General features: G+C 54.0%; 1 protein-coding gene across 1 annotated transcript; it reads right to left on the bottom strand.

Annotated features, from left to right (window-relative positions):
- Positions 1–1,502: 1,502 nt before the first annotated feature.
- On the bottom strand, positions 1,503–6,310 carry PCDH8 (protocadherin 8; the record flags this gene model as incomplete). The annotated part of the gene is made up of 3 exons (XM_082010304.1): positions 2,706–6,310; positions 2,351–2,561; positions 1,503–1,876 (listed from the first exon to the last, which is right to left on the bottom strand). Exons 1-3 carry the CDS (start codon positions 5,115–5,117, stop codon positions 1,503–1,505), a joined length of 2,997 nt encoding a protein of 998 aa, XP_081866430.1. The 5' UTR covers positions 5,118–6,310.
- Positions 6,311–14,744: the final 8,434 nt, after the last annotated feature.

The raw sequence follows: 14,744 nt of genomic DNA, 5'->3' as shown, positions 1-14,744 counted from the left end.
TGTCTTCTGGGGCAACCACGATGTGTACTGAAGCCCTGCTTCCCACAAAGTGGCTGGACATCATCTGCTGATGGGAAGTAGAGAATAAATCTTTTTTTTTGCCTTTGTTTCTGTGTGCAACCTTTGCTTTTGCTTTATTAAACTGCCTTTACTTTGAACCACGAGTATTTTTTTCCATCTTATTTTCTCCCCTCGCTGTCCTGCTGGGGCAGGGAGTGATAGAGCAGCTTGGTGGGCACCTGGCGACCAGCCAAGGTCAACCCACCACAGTAGCACAGACAATCTCAACATAATCAACATCTATTCTTTCTTTGTTTTATGCACAAAATATAAACCTATCCTTTCTCTTGGTGTATAAATAGATGTAGAAAAATGCAAGTTACTGTCCCTTAGTAAGGCTGCCTTAACAAGGGATAAACATCTAAGCACATATCTATGCAGCTCGACTCAACATCTCAGCCAGCTCAGAAAGCAAAGTGCTCGAGTGGCTGCTGATGCCAAGATATTTGCAAAGCATGAACACTTTGGTTGATGGATGCAGTTACGTTCGCTTCACTAAAATTACATCACTTCCCAACAGAGAAGGATGAGGCTGGAAGAGCTCAAACCAGGTGGTGAAAAGCAACGGCCACGCAGCCCTCTCTCCCACCCTCCAGCCCATCATTTGAAACTCTAGAGCTAAACCTCTGCTCAGGTATTGCCGGAGGTGAAGGATGAGCGAGACTGAAAGTAGCATTGTTCATGCTCCTCCCCGCTGCGTTTCTCTGCACAAAATACTTTTGCTGACCTGTAAAGACCTCTGTGCTCTGAAGCATGAAATCCATGAACAGATCCCTCCGACACATCACAAAACCTTTATTAGTGTTTATCAGTGACACAGATTACAGGAACCAAAGGCAATTAAATAACATTTAACTTTAAGTCGACCACAGACTCAAGAAATACAAGTCACATTTGGCAAGGCAAACTTCTCAGTACACTGGGTTGCTTAGGTTATTATTACACTGTGAAAGAGGAATTTCCCTTACAAGGTTCTACATATTCAGGATATTATTATTAATTATTATTGTGTCTTTCAGACAATTCCTTTGGCAAGAATTCCCATTTTTTAAGCTTTTATTATATAAAAATATAACCAATTTTCATTATGTACAAACATTACATTACACAATGTACAGGTTAAAAACACTACAAAAAATGGCAGGCCATGGGTGAACCAAAAGCAAAAAAAAAACCAACCCAATGCAGAAAACATGAAGAAAAAATTTAAATACTGCACATTTCATAAAAATTACATTAACTACAAACAATTTTTTTTTTGTTTGCAAATATCAAACAGTACTGACGTGATTGGAAATCTTTCCCAACAACTTCATTTTTAAGGCACATCTTGCATATTTACACGTACAACACCGGATCTGGTCAATAACTTAAAGGCTCTCGGGAGTGACCTAGTCGTGTGCGCGCAGGGACACGCGTACTCAGGCGGGGAGCGTGTTGGGCTACACTTTCTCGGCTGTGTCAGTCTGGGGGCCCAGGTATCTAGTCGAGGGGGCTGGGTAGAGGGGCACCCCAATCTCCTGAAGGTCGGGGAGCCGTGCAGGACGCAGCGGGGAGAGCAGCGTGATCGTCCGGTCAAAGTCCCTGTGCAGCACTTTCTCGTAGACGCTCTGAAGCCCCACTGTTTTGGGCAGCTGGGCTTGATAAAAGGTGTCCCTGCGAAGGGGATCCCTGGGCAAGGACGTGCTCTTGCAGAAGGTGGAGAGGGGTGCCGAAGGGTGGGGAGAGGGGTGAGGGTTGGCTCGGCCGCAGGAGGGGCTCCAGCAGCGGTCCGAGTGGCCCAGGATCTTGCACTCGGCCGTACATGCCCAGAGACCTAAAGGGAGAGAGAGAAGGAGAAACCCGTCATTACTGCAGGAGTAAATCCACATAATTCATTAACCCCCAGAGTTACTGGTCACGGAATGATTTGATACACTGACAGTGGGAGTCGGGAGGCGATGCTCTATGGCGCAACGAAAAAACACGCTTGGGAAGGTTATGTCATTTTGCTAGGAACACTCCTCACTAATCCTAACCTTAAGGGAAGCTTTTCGGAGAGGGAAAAAACCCAATCCTACAGTACTCCCAGCATCTGCTAATTTGTGCTGGGCACTCAGCACAGAGAGGAACCAGCATCTAGCAGCTTGCTGCGAAGAGACGGGCAGTTTAAGTCACGCAGCGTCAGGCTTCCCCCTCCAGCTGCCCTGCCTAATTACTGTGCCCCGGGGATAGGTCCCCCCGTCCACCTCCCTGTCCACCCATCCGTCTGTCCGGAGGGGCCAGCCGGTAGCAGGGGCTGAGTCCTTACCGTTCTGCATATGCGTGATGAGATCTTTCTTCAGGGCATCTCCGCTGATATCCGAGTCGCTGTCATTAAAATCGCTGTCGCCTTTGCCGCTGTCTTTGCCACTGAACTTCTCTGCCTCTCGGCCAGAGATGGTGTTGAATGAGTGCCCCTTCCAAATGGCCACGGGGGGAGCAGGCTCCTTGCCGTAGCTCGGAGCTGCAGCGAAACCCTGCTGGGGTGGGGTTGGGGGGATCAAAGGAGAGGTGAGAGGGGAAGTAGTGAAGGGTAAATAGACATCATCAACCACATCTCTGTGATTCACATCCTCCAAGACCACCCCCATCCTCCGACCCCCTTCCCCACAACAGGATCTTACCTCACTGCTCGGTCCTCTGAGCCTCTTCTGACCCTCGTAGAGGCAAGCGCTGTCACTGCCGCTCTCAGCAGTGGAGATCTCTTCGGCAGCTGGAGAAGGGTCAGGGCTGGTGAAAGAGGTTTTGCTGGGAAAGGTTCGTACCTCAAACACATTCCCTCTCTGGCTGCCCTCCTCCTGTCGGCCCTTCTCCAGGTGGGAGATGTCTATCTGCTCCTTCAAGGAAGCGTTGTTTTTGATCTCGTTCCCCTTCTTGCGCCGGTTGCAGGTGGTGGCAATGGTGATTATAGCCACCAGGAGGAGGGTGCAGCTGCCCGCCAGGACAATGATCACGATCAGAGGGATGTCCCACTGCAAAGCCTTTCCTTCCCAGGAGCTGGGCTTGGCTATCTCTTGGATACTGGAAGGAGCAGTGGCGGTCACCAGGAAGTTGACTGTGGCGGTCGTGGCCAGGGGAGGTCTGCCGTTGTCTGTCACCGTGAGGATGACCTTGAACAGCTGTCCCAGCTCTTCAGAGAGGTCGCCCCTCAACACAATGTCCCCAGTACTTGGGTTGATGGTGAAGAGGTCCTGCTGGGGCTCTTCCAGGAAGGCAAAGGTGAGCTCGGCATTGGCCCCATCATCTGCATCTCGAGCTTTGATCTGGGCCACCAGGGAGTCGCGGGAGGTCTTGCTGGACACGCCAATTTCCACCGTCCCATTGGTGAGCACTGGGTGGATGATGACGGGAGGGTTGTCGTTCTGGTCCACCATCCTCACTTTGACAAGGGTGCTGCTGGAGAGCTGTGGGGAGCCACCATCAGTGGCCTGGATCCTCAGGTCCAACTGTTTGAGGATCTCATAGTTGAATGTCCTGAGAGCATAGATGGCCCCAGTGGCAGGGTCCACGGAGACGTAGGTGGAGATGGGGGCCCCCATGACCTGTGTCTCCAGGAGCCGGTAGGTGACCTTGCCATTGTGGCCAAGATCAGGGTCTCGGGCCACCACGGTGGTGATGTAGGCACCCGGGGGGTTGTTCTCTGGCACTGCCACCTCATAGAGGGGCTTGGCGAAGAGTGGCGCGTTGTCATTCTCGTCGCTCACCCGCACTGTGTACTGGCGGACGGTCTTGAAGGGTGGTGAGCCCAGGTCCTCGGCCACCACAGTGAGGTTGTACTCAGGGATGCGCTCACGGTCCAGTGCTGCCGTGGTGACGATCATGTAGCTGTCCTCGTAGGCACGCTGCAGGGTGAAGTGGTCATGGCCGCGAAGGCTGCAGCGGACCTGCCCGTTGGCACCTGAGTCACGGTCTGAGGCACTGACGAGGGCCACGAAGCTCTCGCTGGCAGCTGCCTCGCTGACATAGGCCACACCGGAAGCACTGGCGGCACCACGGAGGGCACTGATGCTGATGCGGGGCGCGTTGTCGTTGACGTCGGCGAGGCGCACGATGACGGTGCAAGTGGCGGCACGGGGGCTGGCGCCACGATCCTGGGCACGCACGTCCAGCTCGTAGGTGCGGGTGCGCTCATAGTCCACGGCAGCCTCCAGCGTGAGGCGGCCCGAGCGTGGGTCGAGGCGGAAGAGCCGCCGTGCCTCGGGGGGCACCTGGCTGCTGAAGGCATAGACCACCTCACCGTTGGGGCCCTCATCAGGGTCATCAGCGTCCAGGTCGAGCAGCAGGGAGCCAGGCGGCGCATCCTCGGGCAGCTCCACTGTGACCGAGCCCTGGGCAAAGGCAGGACTGTTGTCATTGGCGTCGAGGACACGGACGTGCACGGTGGCCGTGCCCGAGCGCGCTGGGCTGCCGCCATCCTTGGCCACCAGCTCCAGTGTGTAGGAGGGCTGGCGCTCGCGGTCCAGCTCCTGGAGCAGCACCAGGTCGGCGCAGCGTGCTCCATCCGCCCGCGTCTGCGCCTCCACTCCAAAGTGGCTGTTGAGGGAGACCTGGAAGCTCTGGATGGAATTGGAGCCGACGTCCTCGTCCACGGCCACCTCCAGTGGGAGGCGGGTGCCAGGCGCAGCACTCTCCGACACCTCCAGTGCCATCTGGGCGTGGGGGAAACGTGGCGCGTTGTCGTTGATGTCACGCACCTCCAGCTCCACGTGCACCAGGCGGTAGCGCTCCCGCCAGCAGCTCACCACGTCGAAGGCCAGGACGCACTGGGGGGCCTGCCCACACAGCCGCTCCCGGTCCAGCCCCGCTTCACCGATGCTCAGCTGCCCGTCCTCCTCCCGCACCCGCACCAGCGAGCTGTTGCTGAACTGCCGCATCAGGCGGAAGCTCATCTCCCCCGGCGCCTTCACCGGCATCTCGTCGGCCAGCGTACCGATCACCGTGCCCGGCGCGCCTTCCTCGTCGGTGCGGTATCTCACCGTCTTGCCGCGGGACGGGGCCAGCAGGCAGGCGACGGCCAGCAGTCGCAGGGGGATCATGATACTTGCGCGGGGCTCAGCCCGACGGCGCAGTATCGGGGTGATGATGATGCGCGGTACCCGGAGTGTGTGCGCGATGCTGCGCGGTACCGGAGCGCACCTCCCCGCACCGTCCGCCGCCGCCTGCGCCCCTCCACGCCTCCGCGCTGCCTTTAATAGACGGCGGTATGCAAACGAGCGGGCGGCGGAGCCAATGGGAGACGGCGGGGGGCGGGCGGCCCCCGGCTGTCCCCCAACCGGGGCGGCCCCGGCGGCCGGCGGGAGTGGGGGCGCGGGGCGCCCGCCTTTGTTTTCTTTAACTCTCCGGGGTTTGGGGTTTTTTCCTCCCCCCCCGGCTTTATTCCTCCCCCCCCCTTCTCTTCCTTTATTTTTTTTCCCCTTCTCCTTCTTTTTTTTTTTTTTCCCTTTCTTTCCTCACCCTTCCGTTTTTTCTCTCTCCGGCGGCGCGGCAGCGGAGGGGAGCGTGGAGTAAAATGCGCGACGGGGTTTGTTAATTGCGTGCCACAAGTCGGACAGGTGCCGTGTGTCGTGGCATGCCGTGTCATGGCGTGTCGCGGGTGGGTGCGTGGGCGCGGATTAGCGGGGTGCGGGGAGGGAGGGGCTGGCGGCATTCAGCTGCGCGCCCGGCGTGGTGTGTAACTCGCGTGAGAGCCTGTGATCAGCACCGTAAGTCGCCTTTCAGGAGGTGTCCCCGCATGCTTTAGTATGCATGTCACCGCCCGGGTTTCTTAAGCCTGGGGCACTAGCAGGCGAAGGGGAAAAAAAAAAAAAAAAAAAAAAAAGAAAGGAAAAAAAAAGTTCCAAATAGGATTTAGCATAAGCTTGAGGAGATTTGGAAAGGTTTCAAAGATCAGCCTGTATCAAAGGCTTATGAAGCCCTCGTTAGCTGTAGAAATATAATAGCATGGCAGGCTATCCCATTCGAGGAACCAATGTCTGTATTATTTCACTATGACAGGCTAAAGGGAGAGAAAGTTGAACAGTTTCCACAGAGGAGTTGGACTAAGTTGAATATAATGAGCAAACGCCACATGTATCCATTATGTCCCTCTATTCATTCCCAATCACTGCCATAACTCTTTGACTAAACGATGATGAGCGCTGAATTACACACAATGCCCTGCTCATATTAAAATACATTTAAGACCTATCCCTCCTGGTGCCCTGTTATGCCTATTCACAGGATTTTCTTTTTGTCCTAATAGGGCCTCTCTGGGAAGCAACACCAGTCTTGTTCCAGAAGAACAAAATAACAGCATGAGGCTGAAACCTGGCACGAACCGGGGGGAACGAAACCATCTGCCCCGCAAGGCACCAAGGCCTCGCGCGGAGCCCGGTGCAGCCTCCCGGCCCCACAGTGCCTGGGCAGCCGTAGGGAGGGCGGCTGCTGGCCCCGGCCCACGGGAGGATACCCAGTGGGGAGGGAGGCTGGGGGTCCTGATGGGTGTCCGGCTCTTTGGGAAACTGCACACCTTTCCTTCTCTCCTTCCCTCTTTTCCTTCCTCCTTTCCCTTCTTCCCTCTCCTTTCCTTCTTCCTTCCCTCTTTTCCTTCCTCCTTTCCATTTTTCCCTCTCCTTCCTTCCTTCCTTCCTTCCTTCCTTCCTTCCTTCCTGCCCTCCCTCCCTCCTGCCCATCTTGTCTTTCCTCCTTCTTCTCCCTCTTTGCTTTCATCTTTCCTCTCCCTCTTTCTTTCCTCCTCCCTTTCCCTCTTCCTCCCCTCCCTCCCTCCCTCCCTTTCCTCCTTCCCTCTTTCCACGTGTCACAGAACTCGGGAGATGCCTTGTTCGAGGAAGAGGGACACGCACACGCACGCACACGCACACACACGCACAGGTCGGGGTCCCCCCACACTGCGCCGGGTTCCTTTGGAAACGGGCGATAACGGCAGACGAGGCGGTGCGGCACCCCAGGCTACCGGGTACCCCCCGGGGCGCTGTGCGGGCGCTGCGCGGGGCGTTGCGCGGGGCGGCACGCGAACGGGGGGCTGCCCGCAGCGCCGGCTTATTGAAATGGGATTTAAATGGCGCCTCAGCGCGGGGAGGGGGGCAGCGCTCTGCCGCCGACGAAAAGCTCCCCGGGCGCCTGGTTTCCGTAGGAAAAGCCTGCGCGCAGCTCTCCTCCTGCCCGCGGGAGTTCCGCGGGCGGCTCTCTGACGGGACGGGCAGCAGACCGGCCGGAGTGCGGCGTCCGAGATGCGGGGTCGGGGTGCGGGGTCGGACTGTGTGCATGGGAACGGGGCCGCCGGCCGGGAGCGGGCAGCGGGGCGGCGGGGCGGCCCCTCGTGTGTAACAGGATTATCTTTGCCATTTCAAGTTCCATACAGCATGTAATTTATTTTTAATTAGGATTAGATCAAGCGGGGAAGGAGACCAGACCTTCCTGCCCCCCCGCTTCCCTCTCCCCGCAAAGGCATGGCTATTCCACGAGGAGCTCTTATTCTTTATTTAAAAAAAAAAAAAAATTAAAAAATCAATCAGTCAATAAACCAGGACCTGTGCTCACCTCCTACACACTTTGCAGGAGAAAAGGGTACAAAGGGCTGTATTTCCAACGTGCGCTCAAGTATCTGCATCAGAAATCCTTCCCCTTTCCCATCCACCCGATCCCCATGTCACGCACTTTCGATCCAAACCCGTTCTTAAGAAGGTCCCAGTGGGGTCTTGCTCCTCTTGCCTTTTTTCTTTTTTTAGAGGGCAAATGCACTGTCTGGGTTATTCTTTTTCCACAGTCGTGACTTTGATTTAAAAAAAACAAACAACGTATCAGTCGCTCCGCTGGAGCAAAGCCTTCTCCCTGATACGTTGGATAGAGTCCATTACAGAAATGTTCTGAAGGGCTAGTGAAGAATCCCGTTTTACAGCTCAAAAATAAACATACGGATCAGCTGCATTAAAAGCACTTCTTTGAAATATTGTGGTTAAACAGCCCAGATTGGTTGATTGCTCCATGCGGGGACATATGTTGTTGCAAACTGTGCGCATTGTAACTAATGGGGATTCTCACACCCCAGCCTTTTCTTTGAATCTGAGGCGCTGGTGGTTTCTCTGGAGCTGTTGCAAGGTTGTTTTAATAATTTACCAGCTCTCTTGCACTTAGTGTTGTTGCGGAGACTCGGAGCCTGCTGAGAAGGAGGCGTTTTGCAGTGTCCGGAGGTCTGATCTCTGCTGCCGAGCTCCTTTCCGTACCTCTGAGACACAGAAATCAAAGCTGGTCCCAGAGGTGGGTGTCAGGACAAGGAAAAAGAAAGACTCCCCCACCCACCCCAGTTAACCCGAATTCCTGGGTAACGTGTTGCTCTCAAGGAGTGAAATCGCTCCTAGGCCACCAGCCTGACGCCAACAGCGACCAAGTCAGTGATGGCTAACAAATCACTCCAGGTATCTCTTTTTTTTTAGCTTGAATTTTACTTTTCCCCCTGATTCTGATCCAGCTCTTACAAATAAAGTTTGTGGGTGCTCTTCTCCTCTCCTGGGATAGTTGTTGGCTTACCGAGGATGACAAAAAACCAGGATCTCCTCGTCCTCTTCCCTTCACTCCTCCAGCTGAGCACAGGCGCTTGTGGCTCTGGCCGTCTTCACCATCACCTACAGCACAGTGAGTTTGCCCGAGGTGTTGGTGTCACCAGTGCAACAGGGTAAGACTCTCCTCCTCTCAGCAAGTGCCTGGGATTCTCTCCAGGGATCTGTGTTGATGGAGATAAGCTAGGAGGTGTTACACTTTGGGGCTGTGAGAGAGGGTTAAGGCTCCCATAGAGATCTAGCCCAGTACCTCAGGACCACATAGACCTTGAGGGAGGATGTGCAGCTTAATGCACAGGGCGGTGGAAGCAAGCTAGGCTTTAAGAAGAGGTGGCTATGTTATATGTGCTTTCCCTTTCCCAGGAGATCTTAGGGGCACCAAGCCCTGGTTATTGAAAGTCCCCCTCTCCCCTTGCCCCAGTTCCCCTCAACATATGCTGCATGGTGACCTGCATGCCCTCGGGGCACTGGGGTGGGATGCCCTCGTAGCACAAGCCCTAGGGTGGTACGATTTTGCTGTGTTTTTGCTGAGCCTGGCAGGGAGAAGCCAGGCTACCTGAGCATGGTCTCCAGCTGGTCCTGCTCACCCACATACCCAGAGGGTCTGGTCTCTTGAAGATGGGATGCAACATGTCCCCCGACCCCTCGACTCTGAGCCTGCAGAGGGGTGGCACGACCTTCCTCCCTAGAAACCCAACTGCACTCAGCCCCTGCCTCTTTCTTCTTGGGCTCTGCTGCCTTGGAGTGATCTACAAAAACAAAGGAATTCCTTCTGCTTCACGGCCTAAACAATCCCCCCTGTTTAATCATTTCTGTTGAAACCAAGGAAGTGTGGGTTAACCTGTCAAGCTCCACAAGCCCGGGCTGACCAAAAACCCTAGAAAACAAAAGAGTGGAACGAAGTGGCAAAGGGGTTTGCTGCTCTATGACTGTTTGTGTTGGAGGGTAGCATGCGGCATTGTGCTTCTGTCTCTGGCCATGCAGGCTATAGAAGACAGAGGCTGCGATCCTTCCCGCGAGCTGCGGGTTGGCACAAGGGCTATAAATCATCCCGATTATTTGTTTGTTATATTTGCTCCAAATGCTTCCCTGCCTGTATCTCCCCTCTGTGAAACGTGGGTTAGAAGAAAGAGTTTGTTTTACAGAAGAAAGAAATCGCATGCCCGTACCCCCCACTCAGCAAGCAGTTTTGATTCCACAGGGAATTTATTTTTTAATTGGATTAATTTCTAGCCTCTCCCGGAGTAGCAGCTGGGGTGTTTGATTCAAGAGGTTAAAACAAAGGGGTGTGAAACAAAAGACCAGTTCTTTGCATTCCCCTCACAGCGTGGGCCTCGTGTGCGCTGCCTGGAGGTATCCCTGGAGCAGCACATTCCTAAAGGACACACCATGTGGCCCTCAGCCGGGGTCTACTGCAGGCTTTTTGGGGTGCTCCCTAGTGTGGCTTGCCTGCAAAGGTGTCTAGATGTGAGTTTTTCCCTCCTATCCCACAACTCAGCTTGCGGTTCCACATAACCTTACCCCTTGGTATCCCTCCCCTCTTCTGCCCCCGCTTTTCCAGCTCTCGTTACCCTCTACCTTTTCTGCCCCAGAAGACATAGATGAGACTTTACAGCTGTTAAACCACTAGGCAGGTGCCCAGGTTCAGTTCTCTGTCATCTGGAGCAAGCTAATGAGGCTCAGCCCCACCAAGGTCTGGGGTGTTTAGGTGCTCAACTGCCATTGAATGCCATGGGAGTTGGACATATTTTAGCCTGGATGAGGGCTTGAGGCTCTCTCAGACTCAGCCCCTCATGTCCACAGAGTACTTCTGGACCTCACAGTGGTTTTGTGAAGACAAATGGACTGCAGACTGTGGGTGTGTTTGGACAGATGACAGCCCAAGTCCTTCTATTTGCCCACCATCAGGACTGTTAGGAAATCAGAGATGCCCTCAGAAGGAAAAACCTTTATTACACACGTCCTTTCTGGCTATTTTGCCTTGGTGCTTTTGGTTGTAGAGGGTGCAGGTAATAGAGTAGCTATTCATGCCAGGCTCCGATGTAGACCTGAAGAAATGCCTACCCTCTCCATAGCTTGGGGTCTGGTCAGATGGCTGGGATGTTAAAGAGGGGAGCTGCATGGCTTCTCTCCCTGGCTGCTGTGAATTGGTGCTTCCCCTCTGTGGCTGCTGCCTTACACCTGGCTGGGATGTCTTTCATACCACTTTGAAGGTGTCTGGGCTGGTATATTTGGCTTTCTTCCAGCAGCTCCTTGTTTCCTCCTGGGCCTCATTCACACTCTCCTCCTTGAAGGACTGTTTGGCATTTCAGGTTCTTATGAATGATGAATGGGCAGAAGAGATCCACCTTTCAGCTACCATGAAGATGTACAGTCCTCTGCGAATACTTACGTGTGGCAGTTGTGATTTCTCTGAGAGGCAGCTCCCTCACCATTTGGCATGCAAGGTCCCTTTCTGAATGTTCTGCTGCCCCTGGCCAGCCAGTGTCACCCACCCAGTGCCACCCACCCAGTGCCACACTAAACAAGCATGGCCATGTCACTCCTTGGGCTCTGACTCCTTCTTACCATTTCTGAAGTCACAGAATCATAAAATCACAGAATTGTTTAGGTTGGAAAGGACCTTTAAGATCATCAAGTCCAACCATTAACGTAGCACTGCCAACTCCACCACTAAACCATGTCCCTAAGCACCACATCTACACATCTTTTAAATACCTCCAGGGATGGTGACTCAACCACTTCCCTGGGCAGCCTGTTTCAATGCTTTCCCTAATATCCAATCTAAACCTCTCCTGGTGCAACTTGAGGCCGTTTCCTCTCGTCCTATCGCTTGTTACTTGGGAGAAGAGACTGACACCCACCTTGCTACAACCTCCTATTCAGGTAGTTGTAGAGAGCCATAAGCTGTCCCCTGAGCCTCCTTCCCAGTAAGGTCATATCCTGATATAAGCACAAGGATACATACATGCCAATATATTGTTATTATGCAAAAAAAAAAATCCTCTCCATTTCTCTGCTGTCTCTATATTTTCAGTCTTACCCTGCACACGTGATTTCTCGACCCTTCCGCTGATACATCCATGGGGCAGGAGGGGACATTGGGAAGCGATCTTCGCTGAGGTCCTGGAAAGAGAGAAGTTGCATTAGTGTGATGCCATGCTCCAGCTAATTAGCCCAGTGTCACAGCAGGGTCAATGAGCTCGGGCACAGCGCCACAGCTTCTGATTCCTGGGCTGGGGGGGTTTGCAGGTTCATGCCCCAGTCTGCTCCTGGTTATTTCCCGGAGGATTATGGTGAAGGGCGGTGTGGGGGAAAAACGTGATGGAGAGGCAGGGACTCAGCCTTGTGCCATGAGTCCCTTTCTCCATCTCGCCTCTCCTTCTCCCCCCTCTTCCCCCCTTCATCCTCCATCTTAATCACGCCTCAAGCTTGCAAAGTCGGAGCCCCCCAGCTGTGAAGGACTAAGTCTCTTCTCCTCCCAACCTCCTGAGCAGCGGCAGCAGGCTGCGAGCAAGCGTGTGCCTCATGTCACTTCTGTTGAAGAGGTTGTGAGAGCAGGGGAAGAGCCCCGACGCGGGCGGCTGCTGCGCTTGGCCGCTTGCCAGGACAGGAAGGCTATTCACTCCCGGGGAAGCAGGCGAGCATCCTTCTTCAGCCGACCGCCTCCAAGGGCCAGGAGCCTGCCCAGCCCAAGGTTTTATTTTGGTATGGCGAGGAGCACCCCTGGGACTGAAAGCAGCGGTGAGGGAGCTGTGGGGAGTGCTATCAGGCCGCTCTCCTTCATCCTGAGTTTGGATCATCTTCCTTTCCTATCTGCAGGTGGGGCTCGGAGCTAAACATCTCTTTCTGTCTCCACCTTTAACGTGCTGGGTTTCTTGTAAGGACCGACCTTAGCTTTGATAACGTGGTGGGTTGACCCTGGCTGGATGCCAGGTACCCACCAAAGCTGCTCTATCACTCTCCTTCTCAGCTGGATGGGGAGGGAAAATACAAAAAAAAGCTTGTGGGTCGAGATAAGGACACGGAGAGATCATTCACCAATTACAGTCATGGGCAAAACAGACTCAACTTGGGGAAAATTAATTTAATTTATTGCCAATCAAAATCAAAGTAGGATAATGAGAAATAAAACCAAATCTTAAAACACCTTCCCCCCACCCCTCCCTTCTTCCCGGGCTCAACTTCGCTCCCAACTTTCTTTCCCTCCTCCCCCTGAGCGGCGCAGGGGGATGGGGAATGGGGGTTGTGGTCAGTTCATCACACGCTGTCTCTGCTGCTCCTTCCTCCTCAGGGGGAGAACTCCTCACACTCTGCCCCTGCTCCAGCATGAGGTCCCTCCCACAGGAGACAGTCCTCCATGAACTTCTCCAATGTGAGTCCTTCCCACAGGCTGCAGTTCCTCACGAACTGCTCCAGCCTGGGTCCCCCCACAGGTGCCATCCTTCAGGAACAGGCTGCTCCAGCCTGGGTCCCCCACAGGGTCATAAGTCCTGCCAGCAACCCTGCTCCAGCCTGGGCTCCTCTCCCCACAGGGCCACAGGTCCTGCCAGGAGCCTGCTCCAGCCTGGGCTTCCCACAGGGTCACAGCCTCCTTCTGGCATCCCCCTGCTCCGGTGTGGGGCCCTCCCCGGGCTGCAGGTGGAGATCTGCTCCCCCGTGGAGCTCCATGGCTGCAGGGGCACAGCCGGCCTCACCATGGGCTTCCCCAGGGGCTGCCGGGGAACTTCTGCTCCGGTGCCTGGAGCCCCTCCTGCCCCTCCTTCTGCCCTGGCCTGGGGGTCTGCAGGGCTGTTCCTCTCACGTGTTCTCACTCCCCTCTCTGGCTGCCATTGCTACACCATTTTTTTCCCCTTCTTAACTCTGTTATCCCAGAGGTGCTGCCACTGTCACTGATGGGCTCAGTCTTGGCCGGCGGGTCCATCTTGTAGCCGGCTGTCACTGGCTCTATGGGACACAGGGGACACTTCTAGCAGCTCCTCACAGAAGCCACCCCTGCAGCCCCCGCCCCGCTACCAAACCCTTGCCACGCAAACCCGATACAGATTACTGCCAGTGTGTTGCTTCCTGACATGAAGGCAGCTCTGGGCAGAGCAAGGCAGGGAAATGGCACACAACAGTAAAGAGAAGGACATAGAGAAAACACAACCCGTTAGAAGAAATTTGGAAAGGCTTTAGATATTCATACTGAGTCAATGAGAAGTAAACTTTTCAGAAGCTTGGGGCCTAGTTGGAATTTGGTTTCTTAATCATTTACATACTCCTGAGTATTTCACCCAATAGTTCTGCTTTAAGTTTTTCTACTACTGCATTTTGCTGCGTTTCATGAATTTGAGCTGTTGCTCAGGATCAGATCAAACAGCTTTACGAGGCCATGGGAAGACTTTTCCCTCCTTTTTTATTTTTTTGTCTGAACCTGCCATTCTTTGACCTCCGCAGGACTTTGACCTCCAGAGCTACAAAACACCCCCGTACTCAGCGCCTGTCTTTCATGCGTGGTGTTTGCTCACTCTCCACGTACGCTTCGCCGAAGGGGTCTAGCTGAGGAGGCACAATGCTGGCTCTGGCTGACGTGACCTGGGACCAAAGCTGGTGGCAGAGTGGGGAGGAGCAGAGCTCTTTGCCATGGCTGAGGGACACATCTGCACCGTAGTCCAGAGCGTCGCATTTGCCTATCTTTAGGAGACAGCCAGTCAATCCCCAAATGTCACCCATCCCTCCTGCACCTGTAAACGTGCACCACAGCAGGATGAGGAGGTGATTTGGAAACCACTGCAGTCTTTACGGCCACATCTGTAACACTGAATGAAATGCTCCATACTCTGGCTCTGCTTAGCTAACTTCTGTAGATGCAGCCTACAATGATATGGTCCCTTTCCAGTTTGGGGGGAATTACCTGTTTGCCTTTTCAAGTTTAACCATCTGGTGCATTCATTTATTTAAGTCACTTTAAAAAGAGGTGCACAATTTTACATGCTGCCCAGTGTCTGTGGTTTTTGCATCTGTACATACAGAGACTGGCACATATTTCACACGTGATCCCCAGGAAAAGAATCCATCTGGTCCGAAAGTCTGCAGAATTCTGTTCTGAAAAGTTAAATAAATTGC

The sequence above is a fragment of the Phaethon aethereus genome (assembly GCF_964289735.1).
Source record: "Phaethon aethereus genome assembly, chromosome: 1".
Taxonomy (NCBI): domain Eukaryota; kingdom Metazoa; phylum Chordata; class Aves; order Phaethontiformes; family Phaethontidae; genus Phaethon; species Phaethon aethereus.
This window is presented reverse-complemented; position numbering and strand designations above follow the sequence as displayed.